Raw genomic sequence first — 18,237 nt, forward strand, 5'->3', positions numbered from 1 at the left:
CAAAAGCAGAAGTTATTCTTTTCAGACTTACAGACTTATCCTAACAGAGGAACCAACCAGTTCTCCAATGAATATGCGCGGTGGATTAATTTCAGCAGTACTTCTCTGTCTGCAAGTCAGACAGAACCCAACAGAGCGACTGTAACCATGGCGGAGGGGGAGGTTAACTACGCTTCGGTTGTATTCAAAAGTAACAAACATCCTCCAACCCAAGGTAAGTTTAGGATTTAAAAAAAAATAGTGTATCAAAAATACATATCTTAAAACGTATCATGCTATCAGTATGAATAAGATACTGCATCTTTGTTCATGTGATTATATGCAATGTTGATATATTGTACTGGTATTTTCTTCACTAATACTGAATAGAAAATACAGTTCTGATCAGAATAGTGAATCCAAATAGGTGCATAATGTTGGTGATACCGGTAGAATAGAGTCTAACTGTAGCATATTTACATTACATGCCATTTAGCTGACGCTTTTATCCAAAGAGACTTACAACTGTTTCAGAGGTCGCACGCCTCTGGAGAAACTAGGGGTTAAGTGTCTTGCTCAGGAACACACTGGTTGATGTATCGCAGTGGAATTTGAACCCGAGTCTCCCACACCAAAGGCATGTGTCATATCCACTGCGCCATCACCACCCTTTTAGGTTCTGAAATGGAATTGAATTAGATTTTTGTTCACTATAATCATGTAAAATTATGTTTAACAGTGTATTAAGATCTATTTGGTTTCTACTTAGAGCATATTTTGGTATAATAGTGTCTTTAAGTATATTTTGGGTCAAATAGTCCTACGGCATTATATGTGGTTTCTAATAAGACAATAATATAGGTGTATGGTGTGTAATTATGGTATAACTCTGTTTATTTACTATCTAAAAAGAATGTATTTCTAGTTTTTGTCTAATTTAATACAACATACGACTTATTAAATAAACTAAGAAAACTCATACAATTCAAATCATGCACGATCTTCAACTGCTAAGATTGACTCTGTCCTCTGCATTGAATTTTACTTTCAAACTTGAATCCTTCTACCAACTAATCCACTGGAATGGCCCATTTTAATTTAATTTCAAAGAAGTTTAATTGCAGTTACCATTCCCTGAACTCATGTTGCATATAAACTGATGGTCTTTTGTTTAGTATTGCCTGTTTACAGTACATAACCCACAGTGGAGATTCCAGCCAGACCACAGCTACTTAAACCCAGTCAGGAAAATGTGTATCCAAATATTTAAAGTCCATCCATCCATCTTCGTCCGCTTATCCGGTATCGGGTCGCGGGGGTAGCAGCTCCAGCAGGGGACCCCAAACTTCCCTTTCCCGAGCCACATTAACCAGCTCCGACTGGGGGATCCCGAGGCGTTCCCATGCCAGGTTGGAGATATAATCCCTCCACCTAGTCCTGGGTCTTCCCCGAGGCCTCCTCCCAGCTGGACGTGCCTGGAACACCTCCCTAGGGAGGCGCCCAGGGGGCATCCTTACCAGATGCCCGAACCACCTCAACTGGCTCCTTTCGACGTGAAGGAGCAGCGGCTCTACTCCTCACGGATGACTGAGCTTCTCACCCTATCTCTAAGGGAGACGCCAGCCACCCTCCTGAGGAAACCCATTTCGGCCGCTTGTACCCTGGATCTTGTTCTTTCGGTCATGACCCAGTCTTCATGACCAAAGGTGAGGGTAGGAACGAAAACTGACCGGTAGATTTAGAGCTTTGCCTTCTGGCTCAGCTCTCTTGTCGTCACAATGATGCAATAAATTGAATGTAATACTGCACCTGCTGCGCCGATTCTCCGACCAATCTCCCGCTCCATTGTCCCCTCGCTCGCGAACAAGACCCCAAGGTACTTGAACTCCTTCACTTGGGGTAAGAACTCATTCCCTACCTGGAGAAGGCACTCCATCGGTTTCCTGCTGAGAACCATGGCCTCCGATTTAGAGGTGCTGATCCTCATCCCAGCCGCTTCACACTCGGCTGCGAACCGATCCAGTGAGTGCTGAAGGTCACAGGCCGATGATGCCATCAGGACCACATTATCTGCAAAAAGCAGCGATGAGATCCCCAGCTCACCGAACGGCAACCCCTCTCCACCCCGACTACGCCTCGATATCCTGTCCATAAATACTACAAACAAGATTGGTGACAAATATTTAAAGTGTTTTAAGTATTTCCCCTTAAAAGGCAGAGTTTCCTCTTTTCAATCCAATCCAATCCATTTTATTTATATAGCACATTTAAAAAAACAACAGGTTAACAAAGTGCTGGACAAGAAATAAAACATAAAAAACACATATAAACACATAGAACAACATAAGACCACACAGTTCTCATGCTGGGTTAAAAGCCAGGGAATATAAGTGAGTTTTGAGACGGGATTTAAAAGATTCGAGGGTCGGGGCCAATTTGACCTGTGGAGGTAGCTCATTCCACAGTTTAGGCGCTGCAGCTGAAAAAGCGCGTTCGCCCCTGGTTTTTAACCTGGTTTTTGGAGCGACCAGCCAAAGTTGATCAGTAGACCTAAGTGACCGTGAGGGGGTGTAAACTTGTAAGAGGTCTGAGATGTAGCGAGGTGCCAACCCATTCAGTGATTTAAAAACAAACAATAAGATCTTAAAATGTATTCTAAAATGGACCGGGAGCCAATGTAGCGAGGCCAGGACTGGTGTTATGTGTTCATGCTTGCGAGTTCCGGTTAAAAGACGAGCGGCCGAGTTTTGTATTAACTGTAAGCGTGAGAGAGAGGTTTGGTTAAAGCCAATGTAAAGTGCATTACAGTAGTCTAAACGAGTTGAAATAAAAGCATGAATCACATGCTCAAAGTGCTTACAAGACAAAACAGGTTTAATTTTAGATAAAAGCCTCAAGTGATAGAAACTGGATTTAACAACATTATTTATCTGTTTATCAAGTTTAAAACCATTGTCTATTTTGACACCCAGATTTGTGACTATGGGTTAGCATATTGTTGCAGGTAGCCCAGGTCAACAGGAAGAATATCATCTGCCCGACTGGGTCCAAACACAATGACCTCAGTTTTTTCTTCATTTAGATTTAAAAAGTTAGAAGCCATCCAGGCCTTAATATCTTTTAAACACTCTAGTAGAGGTATGAGGGAGTTGTTTTCACCACTTTTAAGGAGAAGAGATATTTGAGACTCATCCGCGTAGAAGTGGTACGAAATGCCATGCTTTCTAATTATGTTTCCTAGGGGGAGGAGATATAGGGAAAAGAGAAGTGGTCCAAGAATTGAGCCCTGTGGAACACCACAAAGAAGGGGGGCAGTAGATGAACCAAGTCCCCAAGCTTTACTGAAGCCATCCTGTGGTGTTCAGAGGGGCACTGAAGCACCTCACAGTGTTAAAATGAACAGATTCACATTTCCTTTTTGTTGTAATGTAGCACATTCATTTAGAACAGTAAACAGTCAGTTTCACCGGAACTCCTTTAATAGGTGTCCTATAACACTTTTTTATGGACACCCTGCAGCCAATCAAAATTGAGTATTCACCCAGACCAAGGTATAACAAAAAAGCCTTTAAAGTCTTTCTTTCAGCACTATGCAGTAATTAACTATGATACTGTGTCCTTTAACCTTACAGCTAGAAAGGAGGAGGAAACCGTGTACGATGAAGTGAAGGGGCAGAGTAAAACAATTGAAGAAACTGCTGACATAAATGGTAAGTTATAAAATTAAAAAAAAATAATAAAAATGTACTACTACTACTTACTTGACAATAAATCATTTTCTTATTCTCAGCAGGATCCTTGCTAGAAAAGAAAGCAAACAACAAACTTCTCCAGTATCAGCGGCTGGCCTGTTGTTTGGGGATTCTTTGTGTCATTCTGCTGTTGGGCATCATAGCAGTCATCGTCGTCTACCACCGTAAGTATACTGAACAGGCAGTCCATGCATGAACTCACACTTAGACATGAGACAAACCTTAAAGAATAGGCCGTTACACACTGGATGCGTCGCACGAGCGTGTCAGCCACGTCTGAGACACGTGCTGCTAGAAATAGAACCGACGCCTATTTTTCACGCGAGACGCGAGCGTGTTGGAAGCGTTTCCTGGCAAAATTAGAATAGGAAATATGTTTATATGTCATACACACGAATGCATATTAACAAATGACATCTTGATGTTTGAAAGTCTCTAGGTTTTTGACATCAATGTAATATAAATGTAATAAAAATTTCAGAGAAAGATTTTCAAATATTGCACCTGTCATACAGAACGAAATATTCTTTAACATATTTTGCAGTCAATACTGTCGACGATGTCTTGCTTTAATCAAATCAGTAGGCTATATATTTATGTTTAACAACTCTCTCCCCGTACGTCGAACAAGGGTGATCCAAATCACGTGACTTTTTTTTATGTTGAAACCAGCCACTTACCCATTTTTCAGAGTTTGAATCCGTCGGCGCTATGTCCCGAGATCAGTCCTCCCTGTACCTAGCAGCAGGAGCAGCGCCGCGTCAGACATGCTTCTGGTGTGTAGGACACAGAAAAATCCACGCAGCCGCCACGCTTCTGAGACGCAACAGAAACGCCACGCTCGCGAGACGCTTCCAGTGTGTAACCGGCCTAACAGTATTAGTTTTTGTCTGTAACCAATATTTGATATAAGTCATGAATTTGCAGCCTGGTCTCACAGAATTCCGTGAAATTATCACAAACTGTTAACAGCGCATTATGTGGTGGTGGGACGGGAGGTGTGAAAATTCCATGTGGCCACCATGGAAAACAATGCCAAAGTAAAGTCAATGAGAAGATGACGTAGCATTAAGAGCGACAACAGTAGCGAGTAGTATGAAAGCCCAAAAATCCGCGTAAGGAGGTTGGTTGGGATGGTGGATGGGACAAACAACACAGGACTTTCACCCAGGAGACCGGGGACCGTGTCCTGCATGTCAGGATTCCTAAACCAACCGTCCCGTTGTTCTTTTCCTAAACCCAACCTGTTGTTATTTTCCTAATATCAACCCGTCCGCTGAATACGGCCGTCCCGTTCTTAAGAGGCCATGTTCATTTCACGGAATTATTTTCTGGGCCCATCATGGACTTTTAAGGGGCCGTGTTAATTTCACGGAATTCTTCCGTGGGCCCATCACAGAATTTTTGGCGATTCCGTGACACTGCCACAGATTTTGAGTTAAGGGGCCGTGTTCATTTCATGGAATTCTGTGAGATCAGGTTGGAATTGGCCACATTCAGAATAAAACAGAGGCGCCAATGAAAGTGAAAACATTTCACATGAAATTGAATTGAAAGTGAAAAAATACACATGCTTCTCTCACATGCTTCTCTCACAACCTTCATGCATAAAAGGAATTAAAGGTTAAGTCAAGTGATAATCTATATTTTTTTTCTTGTCAACAAATCCCATGATCAGACCCATACCAACAATAAATGTGTCCACTAACAATACAGTAGTGTGTGTATCAAAGCCTGATATATCAACCCGTTCTCAGTGTCGGATACCGACATAAAAATCACCCTTTAGCGTCTCTTTGGAACGCACCGGGCAGAGCAGCAGCACGACCGGGGCGCTGTAAGATGACGTAGTATTAAGAGCGACGGTAGCGATGGTAGGGAACGGTAGTAGTATGAAAGACCCAAAATCTGCGTGACACCAAGGGTCCTGACACAGAGCGTCGAAATGTGATGCCAAGAGTCCCAACCAAGCACGTCTAAATATGACGCTAAAGAAGACTTTTTGCGTCAATAACAAAAGCCAAAGGCACCTAACCAAGCATCACTTTTTGACGAGATGGGAGTGAGAATGTGTTGGATATATCTTCTTCCTCTGTGACATAAAGCTCCATTGTCGTCCAAAACTATTAAACACACATCTGTGAGCCACACTGTTGTACTTGGTGACATATTGCTTCATAACAATGAATATGGCCAGTCTAACTTTGAGTCAATCCCACATACACTGTCCTGCTGCCATAAAGGCCTCGCAAGTGCATCAAATCAGTGACTGAAAGACTTCGCCAACAAGTACACTATTCTATTCTACTATTTACTCCTGTTTGAGTAATGTTGATTTATAACTAGTGGTCAGCTGTTTTAGGAAATGTGAGATATTTGTAGTCTTTAGTATGATTTAAAGGCCCAAGTCCGCATCATAATAGCAATGCGCCAAGGTACAAACGCGCCTGGCTTTTAAAGGGAATGGGAGATGACTTGCTGATTGGTTTATTGCATGTTACGCCCAAAACACACCTATGACTTAATGAAGACACTAGGTAAAACCTTATGAACCATGCGCCCGGCACACAGACCCTTTTTTCCGCCGTCGAACTAGCAAAAGTGGATTTGGACACGCCCTAAACGTACCTGAGCCAGGCGCTTCACGCCGAGCGCTTCGATCGTTAAAATAGAACCCTTAGAGTTGGTTTAACTCTTTTCAAGGGACTTGTTGAAATCTTCTAAAAGGCTGGAAAATTTAGAGTGAGACAGGACATGGTTTCCAAAGGTGAAAATGATTTGACAACAACAACAAATATTGCTTTATCACTATAATTAAGAAGCTAATTTTCATTTTGCAGTTGCTACATTAAGTCATCAGAGTGATGAAAGTGAGCTGATGGCTGCCAATCGCAACCTGACAAACCTCAACAACAAACTCAGCTTAGACAATGAAAAGACGATGAGGGACAACAACAATCTGACAGTCCAGCTGGGCAACCTGACAAACCTCAACAACAAACTCAGCTTAGACAATGAAAACTTGAGGAGGGACAACAACAATCTGACAGTCCAGTTGGGCAACCTGACAAACCTCAACAACAAACTCAGCTTAGACAATGAAAACTTGAGGAGGGACAACAACAATCTGACAGTCCAGTTGGGCAACCTGACACAAAACTATACTGTCTTAGAAAGTAAGATCACAAACCTGACTGCAGACGTCCAGAACCTGACAACACAAAACCTGCAGCTGAACTCACGAAACCAGGAGCTGGAGACACAGAGGAAGAACTTAACAGAACGAATACAAGACATGGAGACAACCTGGAATAAACTCAACGTCAGTCGAGCTCAGTGGAGCATTGATGCCTACTGCCCCAAAACAAATAACGGTATGTTCAGATACTATTAATTAGATCCAATAATATTAATATCACAATGCAGTAATGTTGTATATTGGTTGGTTTCTGTTGTTTCAGGGAGACAGTGTCAAGCTTGTCAGAATGGCTGGATACTCAGTGGGTCTAACTGCTATGTGTATCATAACGCTGCTCCTGCTGATCAGAAAACCTGGGAAGAAGCTCAACAAGACTGCAGAGGAAAGGGTTCAGATTTGGTTGTTGTACATAGTCAAGAGGAAAAGGTAATGAGAAAACTGTGGACATTTTTATGACACACATAGACGGAAATTGGGCCAGAATCAGCTGCGGTGGGGGGGGTTGACTGGCAAAACAGTTAAAGTCCTTCTTACGTTACACAATAATAAAAGTCATAATTTTAAGAAGCAAAAAGTTTTGGATACATTTGCGATAATATCATAATCCTACAATGAATCATTGTGAAAACAAATAAATCCAGCGCAACAAAACAAATCCCATGTGGACTTTTTAATTAATTTATTTTTCTAAAATAGTCAAACGCCAGAAATCGGGCACCAGGCCTGAGTACTTCAGCCCTGCATTAGTTAGAGCTGCGTTCCTCTCATATGACTGTTAATATATATTATTAATTATATTAATATAATTATTAAATTGAAATGTATTTTTCTCCAGGTTTGAACACTGTGAGTCTGTAGATCACAGTATAATTAATTTATAGTGTTAATATCTGATAACTGTTTCTCTCTTGTCAGAATGCACTCAATACATACAGCGTGGGTAGTTCAGGAACTAATGGATACTGGTTTGGCCTGAGAGCTGAAGGTGGGAGATGGAAGTGGATTGATGGAAGTAATCTGACTGAAAGGTAAGAGACACATTCCTAAACACTCTGAATCATAGAATCTATCAGCCTTGATCTAACATCATGTTCTTCCCTCAGCTACTGGACACCACAACCTCCTACTGCTACTGATGGTCAGTGTGGAATGTCTGTCCAGAACGTAGGATGGAGATCAGTGAACTGTACTGAGAAAAAACAATGGATCTGCATAATGAAGGTTTTATCTGTTTAAACACTGCAGTCAGACTCTACATAATATCAACTGGCTTATAAATATCAAACTGTTAAGTCTTCTACTTCACAATTTAAATGTTTTTTTGTTTTTTTTTAATCAAAAGGAACAGAACATTTACTTTTATAGAAAAATGGAAAATAAATATTTACAGTGAATTATTTTGTAAGCTGTTTGTGTGTCTCGTTTGAAAAAAAAACCAGACACTTAGATTTGAATACATTTAGATATTTGATATAGGTATGCTAATGTAAGTCTGTGAAACATACAGTGACTAGACTGAAGGGGCACTGTTATCATTGATACCTGTTGAATGAGCTTTTGTTCTGCTTTGTTAGAGATGTGATGATTATAATTGTATATCAGCAGATTGATGACAGGGACAGACAGACTGCTCAGTCTCCTGTTTCCTATGTATCATTAACATATATTGTTGCTACTCATTGGCCTCAGAGCTTTTTGCTTCAGCATTTGATGTTAAGAGTATTAACATGTAAAATGTTTATTTATCTATCTAGAGCCAAATTCATGTTTTATTACATTGAATAAAAACGCTGCGCCACATTGTTGTTGTTATTGTCTTGTTCTTACATAATGCTGATTGAAACTATTTTCACCAATGAACGAACAACATAATTCAGGAAGTTGCAACGTCATTGAACAGGATGTGTGAGACAAGCAGATTGAAAGAAAATATGACAATCACAACCATGAAGTGAATAAAATAGGGCACAACCTCAAATCAGACCATCACAGTGGAGCAGACGGCCTCCTAACAGCTCTCATACAGGACTGCAGCAGGACTTTAAACATTTGTTCAGGATGAACAGAAAACCACAGGAGGAAATTGGTACTTTAAAATATTTTATATATGTTTACATCTTATCTACTAGATATTTATATGTACCAAGATGTTGTCTACATTGCTATGTTTTTAAATGTGAGATGTTTTTGATGCTTCACAACAGCACCAACGGGTTTTAAAATGTCCAAATACATCTCCAATTCCCTCTTTTGCATTATGAGTTTTCCACTCTGCTCAACACATTGGGAATGATTTAATGTATTTTGTCTCAGAGTAAATCATGGAAAAAGCTGACAATGTATCAACTTAAGGAAACCAAATAGTGTATTTAAAAAGGAGGATTTTAGGATTGTTGAATAATCTTGATGCTTTGAATGAAACTGATTTTACAATGTTAACAAAGATCATAAAATCCATATTTTTCAACGTATTTGCCGTAAAACTGTATCTAAACATTTGTTTGATGTTGATCTTTCAGAGGAAATCGAGGAAGAAGCTAGCTATGTTAATGCACCAGTATGCACTGTGGATAAAGTGACAGCCCCTCCAGGTACATTTCACACATTTATATTAAGCATGAGATATTTACAGATCTTTATTTATGTCACTATACCTTTTGTCTGTGATGAAGTTTGGTGTGAATGTTTAAAAGCTTAATGTTTTCAAAGCACTTTTGACTGTATTAAAGGAAATACGTTAAATTTTCAGAAAGTCCATGTTACTAATGACACAGTTGGCTGTTAATGAACTGCAGTCAACATCCTGTTGCTCGCACTCAATCGACATGAGCGAGCATCCGGCATCATCTGCCAAAACCGTGGCGTGACGTACACAAGACTGAACTGTCATGAGCCGGGGAATTAGAGGACCCAAAAGCAGAGATCAGGCAGGAGAAGTTTGAGCTCAAGGATTTATTAACAAAAAGGCAGAGTTCCAACCAACAAAGGGATCCAAAAGGAGTAGGCAAACACAAGGTGCCTAAAGGAAGCAGGCAAAAACTAAAGTCCAGAATGATGAAAAAAACAACAACAGGATCTCAAAAATGGGAACACAGAGACTGGGAAAAACTCACAGGAACAAAAGAACACAGGGAAGATTCCAAACACAGGCACTGACTGAAACACACTGACAGGACGTAAAACGATCTGACAAGAGACAAGGGAACACAGAGGCTAAATACACGAGGTAACGAGCAAATAAGGGACAGGTGATACAGCAGGTGAAACACATCAGGGGCGGGGCAGGACAATCAAAAAGACGGGAAAACACAGGAAGCAAAACTAGACAAGACAAGACAGAAAACAGACTATCAAAATAAAACAGGAAATAGAAATATACAATCCTCAGAAACACAATCAAAACAGGAAAACAGAAACCTACAATCCTCACAGAAACCTAAGAATAAACAATCAATGGAAAATACAGGAAACAGAAACATACAGACAGGCAACAGAAATATCCACAACCACAACATCAACTTTGTACTGTTACATCATTTATTGTTGGCTAAATTAACACAGTTTGTCATCATTTTTAAGTTAGTAACAATCTTGTTAGCTGTTGAAGTAATTTGGCGAACTAGCCAACTAACTAATCCACTCCGATAGACTGGACTCCTAAGACAGATACTGGTCCACCTATACAGACCACACAGCCAAACACAAGAGGAGCAATCAAGCATAAACTGTCCAATGCAGTGAGGAATGCACAGACATGTATATTGGTTAAATGACGCAAGGGTCATCGCTTCAGGTCAAGACTCAGCAGTTTACTTAAAATAAAGCCACCGACATGATCCGCGGTAAAAAAAAAGCCTTGTGCTGGCCGTTCATTGTTTTCCTATAGGAAGAGTGGTGCGCAAAACTAGACCGAGCGCTACCCTTGGCATCCTGCACCTCTCGGAATTGCTCTGAGCGCTGGTTCAAAGTTCAAATTATTTCAACAACCACTTATCCCCGCACTTACAGTCCAGTCACATTTGGCCTCGTAGAATGCCAACGATGGTCATTCAGACTTGGCCTCGGGTGTCTCCAATGACCATAACGACAGGCTGTCATTATAACAGGCAGGAGATACAACGAACAAAGTTGTATCAATCATCTTGACAACGACCCCACAGAGGCTTCAGTCAGAACTAAAGAAGTCTTTCGGATTGAAGACAAAACGCTTTCAAGATTTAACCTTCCCTGGATAACTATGACCTGGATCACTGAGAGCCTTCAAAAGCCCTGATATAATCAAACATTTGTGTATCAAGACTTATTTTAGGCAACTAGAGTCTGTACGTTTCTATGATGGAGATCAGTGAGCTGTGATGAAAAAACAAACAATGGATCTGCAAAAAGAAGGCTTTATCTGTTTAAACACTGCAGTCAGACTCTGCATGATAATATCAAGTGGCTATCAAACTATGAAGACTTTCAAAGCTGTGGTGTCTGAAAGAACAGACACTTGGATTAAATGTATAAGTGCAATTAGATATATATCAAAGATGAGACAGAAGCAGATCTGGCCTCGGTGTGTTCGCTGCATTTAGAGTTTACATGTTCCCTCTGCCTTTCACGCAGTGCATTCTGGGATACGCTCCTGTAAACTGACATGAGTAATAGGGGATGAGTGATGGATGTTTATTCTCAGTATGATGAACAATTAACTTATTAATGTTCATTCATTAATATTGCTTGTGAATATGCAATATGTGTAATTTATGACTAGTAATCAGGTCATTGATTAGATAAGACTAGATAGTGATCTTACATTGAGCAGTGAAGTTTTTATGGTTTTAGTTACAGTACAGATATAAGATATACATAAAAATAGAAGGCTTGATTAGTTAACAGAGCATGTTAAGTACTAAAGAAAACACTGTGTATGGTTTGGAAGATCATATTCAGCCAGTCATGATTGTAAAAACCTTTCTCAACCAAAAACAGAAGTTGTTCTTATCAGACTAACAGATGGCCTGTAACCATGGCGGAGGAGGAGGTTAACTACGCTTCGGTTGTATTCAAAAGTAACAAACATCCTCCAACCCAAGGTAGTTTAGTATTTTTTTTTAAATACAGTTTATCAATAATAGATATCTGGAACTTATGCTGTTGCTATGGATCAGATGCTGTATCTTGTTCATGTGATCATATGCAATGTTGATTACTTGTGCTGGTATTTTCTTCACTAATAATGGATAGAAAATACAGTTCTGATCAGAATAGTAAATCCAAATAGCTGCATAATTTTGGTGGTATGGGTAGAATAGAGTCTAACTATTTAGGATCTGATATGGAATTGTATTTAATTTTTTTACTATAATCAAGAAAATAGTGTCTAACAGTGTATTAACATCTATTTTTTCTGATTAGAGCATGTTTTGGTATGATAGTGTCTTAAGTATATTTTGGGTCCAATAGTCCTACACCATTATATGGGGTTTCTAATAAGGCAACAATTTGGGTATATGGTGTGTAATTATGGTATAACTGTGTTTGTTTACTATCCAATGAAGAACATAATGGGTGGTGATGGCACAGTGGATATGACACATGCCTTTGGTGTGGGAGATCTGGGTTCAGTTCACATAGCGATACATCAACCAATGTGTCCCTGAGCAAGACACTTAACCCATAGTTCCTCTAGAAGTGTGCGACCTCTGACATTTATCACATATAAATATTGTAAGTCACTTTGGATAAAAGCGTCAGCTAAATGACATGTAATGTAATATTTGTAGTTTTATAATAACTATGTCTATAACGTATGTCTTATTAAATAAACCAAGTAAACACATGCAATTCAAATCATGCACAATGTTCAACTGTTAAGATTGACTCTGTCCTCAAACTTGAATCCTTCTACCAACTAATCCACTGGAATGGCCCATTTCCATTTCATTTCAATGTAGTTTAACGCAGTTATTGTGTTTGCTTGGCGACTTTTGGACCCATCGTTTAGTTTTTTAGCTTGATCTCGTTAGCTACAGCTAGAGCTTTCTAAAGATTCCTTCGGTGTCTTCATAGCCCTTCTAGAAGTTTAGAAATCCGGCCGGGAAGACAGTGATTTTCGGAGATTTGCACAATAATTCCAGAGTGATAAATCCACAATTGAACAGTTATTTACTTTATTCAGTCATCTTTTTGTACCAAAAACGATGTATTTGTATTAGCTGGGTGCTATCTTGGATAGTAATGCCTTGACTGACAGCTGGCTCGACCAATCACATTAAGTCATTTGGGGGATCGAGTTTACTCAGCCAATAGAGAGGCCTTATAGGAGGGCCTTATTTACAGTGTATGTGTGTGTGTGTGTGTGTGTGTGTGTGTGTGTGTGTCTATTGGAATGCAGAGGATCAGCAGAGGCAGATAGATAAAGAGACGGTTTTAAAGTGTTTTAAGTATTTCCCCTTAAAAGGCAGAGTTTCCCCTTTTTGTCTGGGAAGTGTGAGACACTTTCAACATCTGTGGTTTTAGCTGACAGTTCCCTGTGTGAAAAAAATGTTATGACTTATGAAACATACTACATTATAGGACAAAAGCACGGAGCCCCTATAGTCTCAAAGAATCTGGGACACTGTTTCAGGATATGGATAGACTGTGAGTGTTGGCTCTGTAACCTGAAAGTGTAACCTGAAGCTGTAAGCTGTGGATAAAAAGTGGGAGTAAACAGACTCAACTTGACTCCCTGTGACGATTTTCGTCGCCTCAACAACGCCACGACCCCCGACCGATACCCAGTTCCACATATTCAGGATTTCTTTGCTCACTTGGCAGGGACCAGCCGTTTTTCCAAGCTGGACATGATGCGTGGATACCATGGGCCATGCCCAAGACAGCGGTAATCATGCCGTTTGGACTTCCTGAGTTTCTGAGGATGCCGTTTGGCCTTAAGGGGGCACAAATATTACTTACGGCGTTTAGGGCCTCCGTAAAAGCAATCCTCATCAGGAGGGATTTTGTGTTACTTTGACATGAACAAATAAGCCTTTAAAGTCTTTATTTCACCACTACGCAGTAATTAACTATGAGATTGTCCTTCAACCTTTCAGCTAGAAAGGAGGAGGAAACTGTGTACGATGAAGTGAAGGTGCAAAGCGAAACAAATGAACCAACTGCTGACACAAACAGTAAGTTGTTAATGAAAAATAATTTTATAATAATTTTACTACTATTACTTACTTGGCAATAAATCCTTTTCTGATTCACAGCAGGAGTTTTGCTCGACAAGAAAGCAAACAACAGACGTGGCCAGTATCAGCAGCTGGCCTGTTGTTTGGGGATTCTTTGTGTCATTCTGCTGTTGGGCATCATAGCAGTCGTCGTCGTCTACCACCGTAAGTATACTGAACAGGCAGTCCATGCATGAACTCACACTGAGACATGAGACAAACCTTAAAGAATAACAGTATTAGTTATCATCTGTAACCAATATTTGATATCAGTCATGAATTTGCCACATTCAGAATGAGACAGAAGCCCCAATGAGAAAATACACACATGCATCGTATGAATAAAAGGAATTAAAGCTTAAGGTTGAAAACGAACACTGGAGTGTTTGGTCTGATAGTCCGATTGGTTTGGGGCGGTGTAAAAGCTCATCTGGACTCTGGTGTGGATCAAACAACCAAACTCTGGCCCACCAGTTTGAGATATTCTCTACAATATGCGAGCAACCGCCTCAATTATGTGACGTGTGTTTACAGTGTTTGGTGCGTTTGACAAAGTGCAGTGTGCAGGGGCGGATTGGCCATCTGGCAACTCTGGTCTAGAGATGGGCCGACCGACCCAGTCAGAAGTTAACTCAAATTGGGACATTCAGTCAAAATCAAGCACGTCACCTTCAAACGGGATCTCCGTTTACAGGGTTCAGGCTGTACCGGACTCTCCCGGTGATCATGCTGCTCTGGGGGACCAGTTTTGGGCAAGTTACTTCCAAAATGTAATACATTATAGATTACTAGTTCCTGTCATTTGAGAGTAATTAGTTATATTACAATATTAGTGTCTCTGAATTGTAATGCGTTACACTACTTTTGCATTACTTTTGAGTTACTTTCACCAAAATAACAGGGGAAGTTTGATTTGGCAGCTAGCTTGTGAATTTCACCACCGGATCAATGAAGTCTCCTCTTTATCCACTTTAATACATCATAGATTATCATATTTTGTATAATTAATATAAATATGCAAAGTAACTAAAGCTATACAAAATAGATAAGTAAAACATATAATAGGCAAGTAGGAGAAAATGAAAATACTCAAAAGTATGGCATTGTTGTAAAATGTTTGTTTATAGTACTTCAATAAGAAATTAATGTTGTTTGGTTAAAACACTCTAAAGGAAATGTTCAATTATAGTGTGATTAAAACTCACTATTAACATTATTTACAGTACTTGATTTACAGCTGATTTGTGAAAAGGTAGCCTACACAACCTTATTTAATTTAGTTTTACTGCGAACCATCACAGGAAGTGCTTTTATTTGAAGTAGGCTACACAGAAGTTGTCTGTTGTGTAGCCTACTCTTGCTAGCTTACTGAGATGCAACATGTCCGTCAGGCTCAAGTTGTTCACTTTCTATTTGTAAAACTGCAACATATTGAACAGTAAATGGTCACAGTAAAAAACAAGCGTTTTTGGTCGTCATTCGAAGCCATTCTACTACAGGCAGAGTTATCTCCATGGCTGATAAAAATGCAATGATATTTACGTGTAGCAAGCCTCAACATTAATTCCCGACATGTTTATATCTGTCAGCCGCTGACGTACCGTCACCTGTTGGGACATACATGCTGTCCGTACCGTCACCTGTTGGGACATACATGCTGTCCGTACTGTCTCTGGTTCTGGCTCTGACCACGGGAACAGAAACAGGACAGCTCACTTCAACGCAGCGTAATAACTCCTGAAAATAATATCCATCTCGCAAATGTATTTGTCTCTGCAGTCATCTCAACCATCGAATACAGCGACAGGAAAATAATACGGCTTTTTTTTTCCTGTGAAGAAATGTGTTGCGGTGTTGGTGAATTCTTAAAAAAACCAATGCACCACTAAATGTTGCGTTAAAATGCGTTGTAACTCGCGTTACTGAGATTGTAACGAGTATAATATTACCGAAATTTAATTAGTAATGCGTTATATTACTGCGTTACAGCAAAAAGGAATACATTTCTGTAATTGCGTTACTTTTGTAACGCGTTACTCCCAACACTGTGGGGGACCGGCTGCAGCAGCGAGAAGCCGCTGCTGATGGGCAGAGAGCTTCGCCGGAGCTCTGAATGCTGTCTTTCCGCAGTGCTGTCTGACGGCATCAGTATTCAATTGACAGTTTCATTACCGGTTAAAAACGTCTTGTTGTTGCGTTAAATAGTAGTCTAATTCAGTGTTTTGGTACAGTTGGTTTTAACACCTGATGCAAAGTGTAGGCCTATAGGAGTACACATGACAACCCTGAACAAGCAGCATCGTTCTGCTCCGTCTTTCTGCTGTGCCCCATTCACGTAGTGTTAGTTTTACACTATGTAGGTTAAACTCTGCAATTAATCCACGTCTTCACAACGTTTTGTATCCATAACATGATTGTGTTACAATTTAGCAGTAAAGCAGTAGCCTCTGTAAGTCAATCCTACATTTTTCAACTTGGGAGCAAAACGTGCTCCTTGAGAAAATAAAAGTTACCATAAAGCTCTGTTCATGCTAATTAAACAACTGGACTTTGGGGTCAAATGTTGTTGTATCCGGCCCATGTTCCAGATGTGAAAGCCCCCTTACTGGACTACTGAATATAATAATATTCCATTATATTTTGTATTTTGAATTGTTATTTTGTGATTTCCGTGCCATAAATATAGACGTTTTACCATATATTGGTGCCCAAAAATGTATCAGAATGCAGGAATTTAAGTCTTTTACCCTCAACATTTCCTAGGGGAGACCAGACCCCCCGATTTATGTGTTCCCCCAAAGGCCAATTCTGAGCAAGGAAAAACCCTTTAGTATAATCACAGACAGCCATAACAACATATTTAAATTGCAGAGTTAGAGAGTTAAAACAGATGAAAAGATGGAGAACCAGACAGACAGTACAGTGTCAACAGAGAGAAACATGGACAATCAAACAGACAGTGACAACAAAGAACAACATACTGTAGAGAATGACATTGACAGCATACAAACGGCATAAACAGACAGACAGTATGTGTACATTCGTTATAAAAGTGTGCTCTTTAAAAGTAGTAAGCATTGTTTGTCAGTTACTTACATTAAATGTTTAAAACTCTGTTACATAAGGTACTGCTTATATAATTTCACCATCTGTACACAAATGTAATTAGTGAATGCACGTGTCTGTGGGTGGGGCTGCATGGTAATGTGGGCTGGTGTGACTACAGTGCCAGAGCTGAATTTGGTCCCAGTCCGCCCCCGGCAGTGTGAAAGCAAACTGAACCAAATGAAAAATGCAACAATGTTGCAACTTCAGCCATGAATCACACCGAGTCCACCGAACTATAGGTGTGATAGCGCCCTAAGTCAAGTGATGATCTATGTTTTCTCTTCAACAAATCCCATGATCAGACCCAAACCAACAATGAATGTGTCCACAAACAAGTATACAGTGTGTGTATCAAAGTCACATATATCTTTTGTAATGGAGCTCTCTGACACAGTGAGCCACACTGTAGCACTGGGTGACTTGTTCCTTCATAACAATAAAGATGGCCACTGTAGCTTTTGAGTCAATCCCACATCAGCGTCCACACCACATACAGAGGTTGGTTTGAGTCTTTTCAAGGGATTTGTTGAAATATTCTTAAAGGTGAGACAGGCAGGAAATAGCTTCAAAAAGTGGAGAAATTACAAATCCAAAATTGTATTATCACTATGATTAAGAAGCTAATTTTTATTTTGCAGTTGCTACATTAAGTCATGAAAGTGAGCTGACGGCTGCCAATCATAACCTGACAAACCTCAACAACAATCTCATTTTAGCCAATAAAAACTTGAGGAGGGACAACAACAATCTGACAGTCCAGTTGAGCAACCTGACACAAAACTATACTGTCTTAGAAAGTAAGATCACAAACCTGACTGCAGTAAACCAGAACCTGGCAACACGAAACCAGGAGCTGGAGACACAGAGGAACAACTTAACAGAACAAATAAAAAACATGGAGACACACTGGAATAAACTCAACATCAGTCGAGCTCAGTGGAGCATTGATGCCTACTGCCCCAAAACAAATAAAGGTATGTTCAGATCCCATTAATTAGGT

The 18,237-nt window shown here is 40.0% G+C and overlaps 2 protein-coding genes, 1 long non-coding RNA gene and 1 pseudogene across 6 annotated transcripts in view; 3 read left to right on the forward strand and 1 right to left on the reverse strand.

The window, feature by feature from the left end:
- Window positions 1–18,237, forward strand: part of LOC118496018 (CD209 antigen-like protein C) — a 331,629-nt gene that overhangs the window by 233,253 nt on the left and 80,139 nt on the right. The gene's annotated exons all lie outside the window — the stretch shown is intronic.
- Window positions 18–8,096, forward strand: LOC116037829 (annotated as a pseudogene).
- On the reverse strand, window positions 6,562–18,147 carry LOC116064001. Of its 2 annotated transcripts, none has more exons than XR_004898483.1 (4): window positions 18,085–18,147; window positions 6,880–6,957; window positions 6,721–6,795; window positions 6,562–6,636 (listed from the first exon to the last, which is right to left on the reverse strand). It is a non-coding gene; the product is annotated as an uncharacterized LOC116064001 (long non-coding RNA). The 2 variants fall into 2 exon arrangements; XR_004898482.1 differs by having other exon boundaries at window positions 18,064–18,101.
- LOC116037832 (low affinity immunoglobulin epsilon Fc receptor-like) overlaps window positions 11,930–18,237 on the forward strand; it is a 57,275-nt gene continuing 50,967 nt past the window's right edge. For 2 of the 3 annotated variants that reach the window (XM_036006034.1, XM_036006033.1), the window contains exons 1-3: window positions 11,930–12,008; window positions 14,010–14,087; window positions 14,169–14,294. In XM_036006034.1, the coding sequence (XP_035861927.1) occupies window positions 11,942–12,008; window positions 14,010–14,087; window positions 14,169–14,294 (271 nt within the window). In that variant the 5' untranslated portion in view covers window positions 11,930–11,941. Of the gene's footprint in view, window positions 12,009–14,009; window positions 14,088–14,168; window positions 14,295–17,875; window positions 18,212–18,237 lie in introns of all 3 variants that reach the window. The other variant, XM_036006035.1, reaches the window with a different exon arrangement.

The sequence above is a fragment of the Sander lucioperca genome, chromosome 10, assembly GCF_008315115.2.
Source record: "Sander lucioperca isolate FBNREF2018 chromosome 10, SLUC_FBN_1.2, whole genome shotgun sequence".
In the NCBI taxonomy this organism is placed as follows: domain Eukaryota; kingdom Metazoa; phylum Chordata; class Actinopteri; order Perciformes; family Percidae; genus Sander; species Sander lucioperca.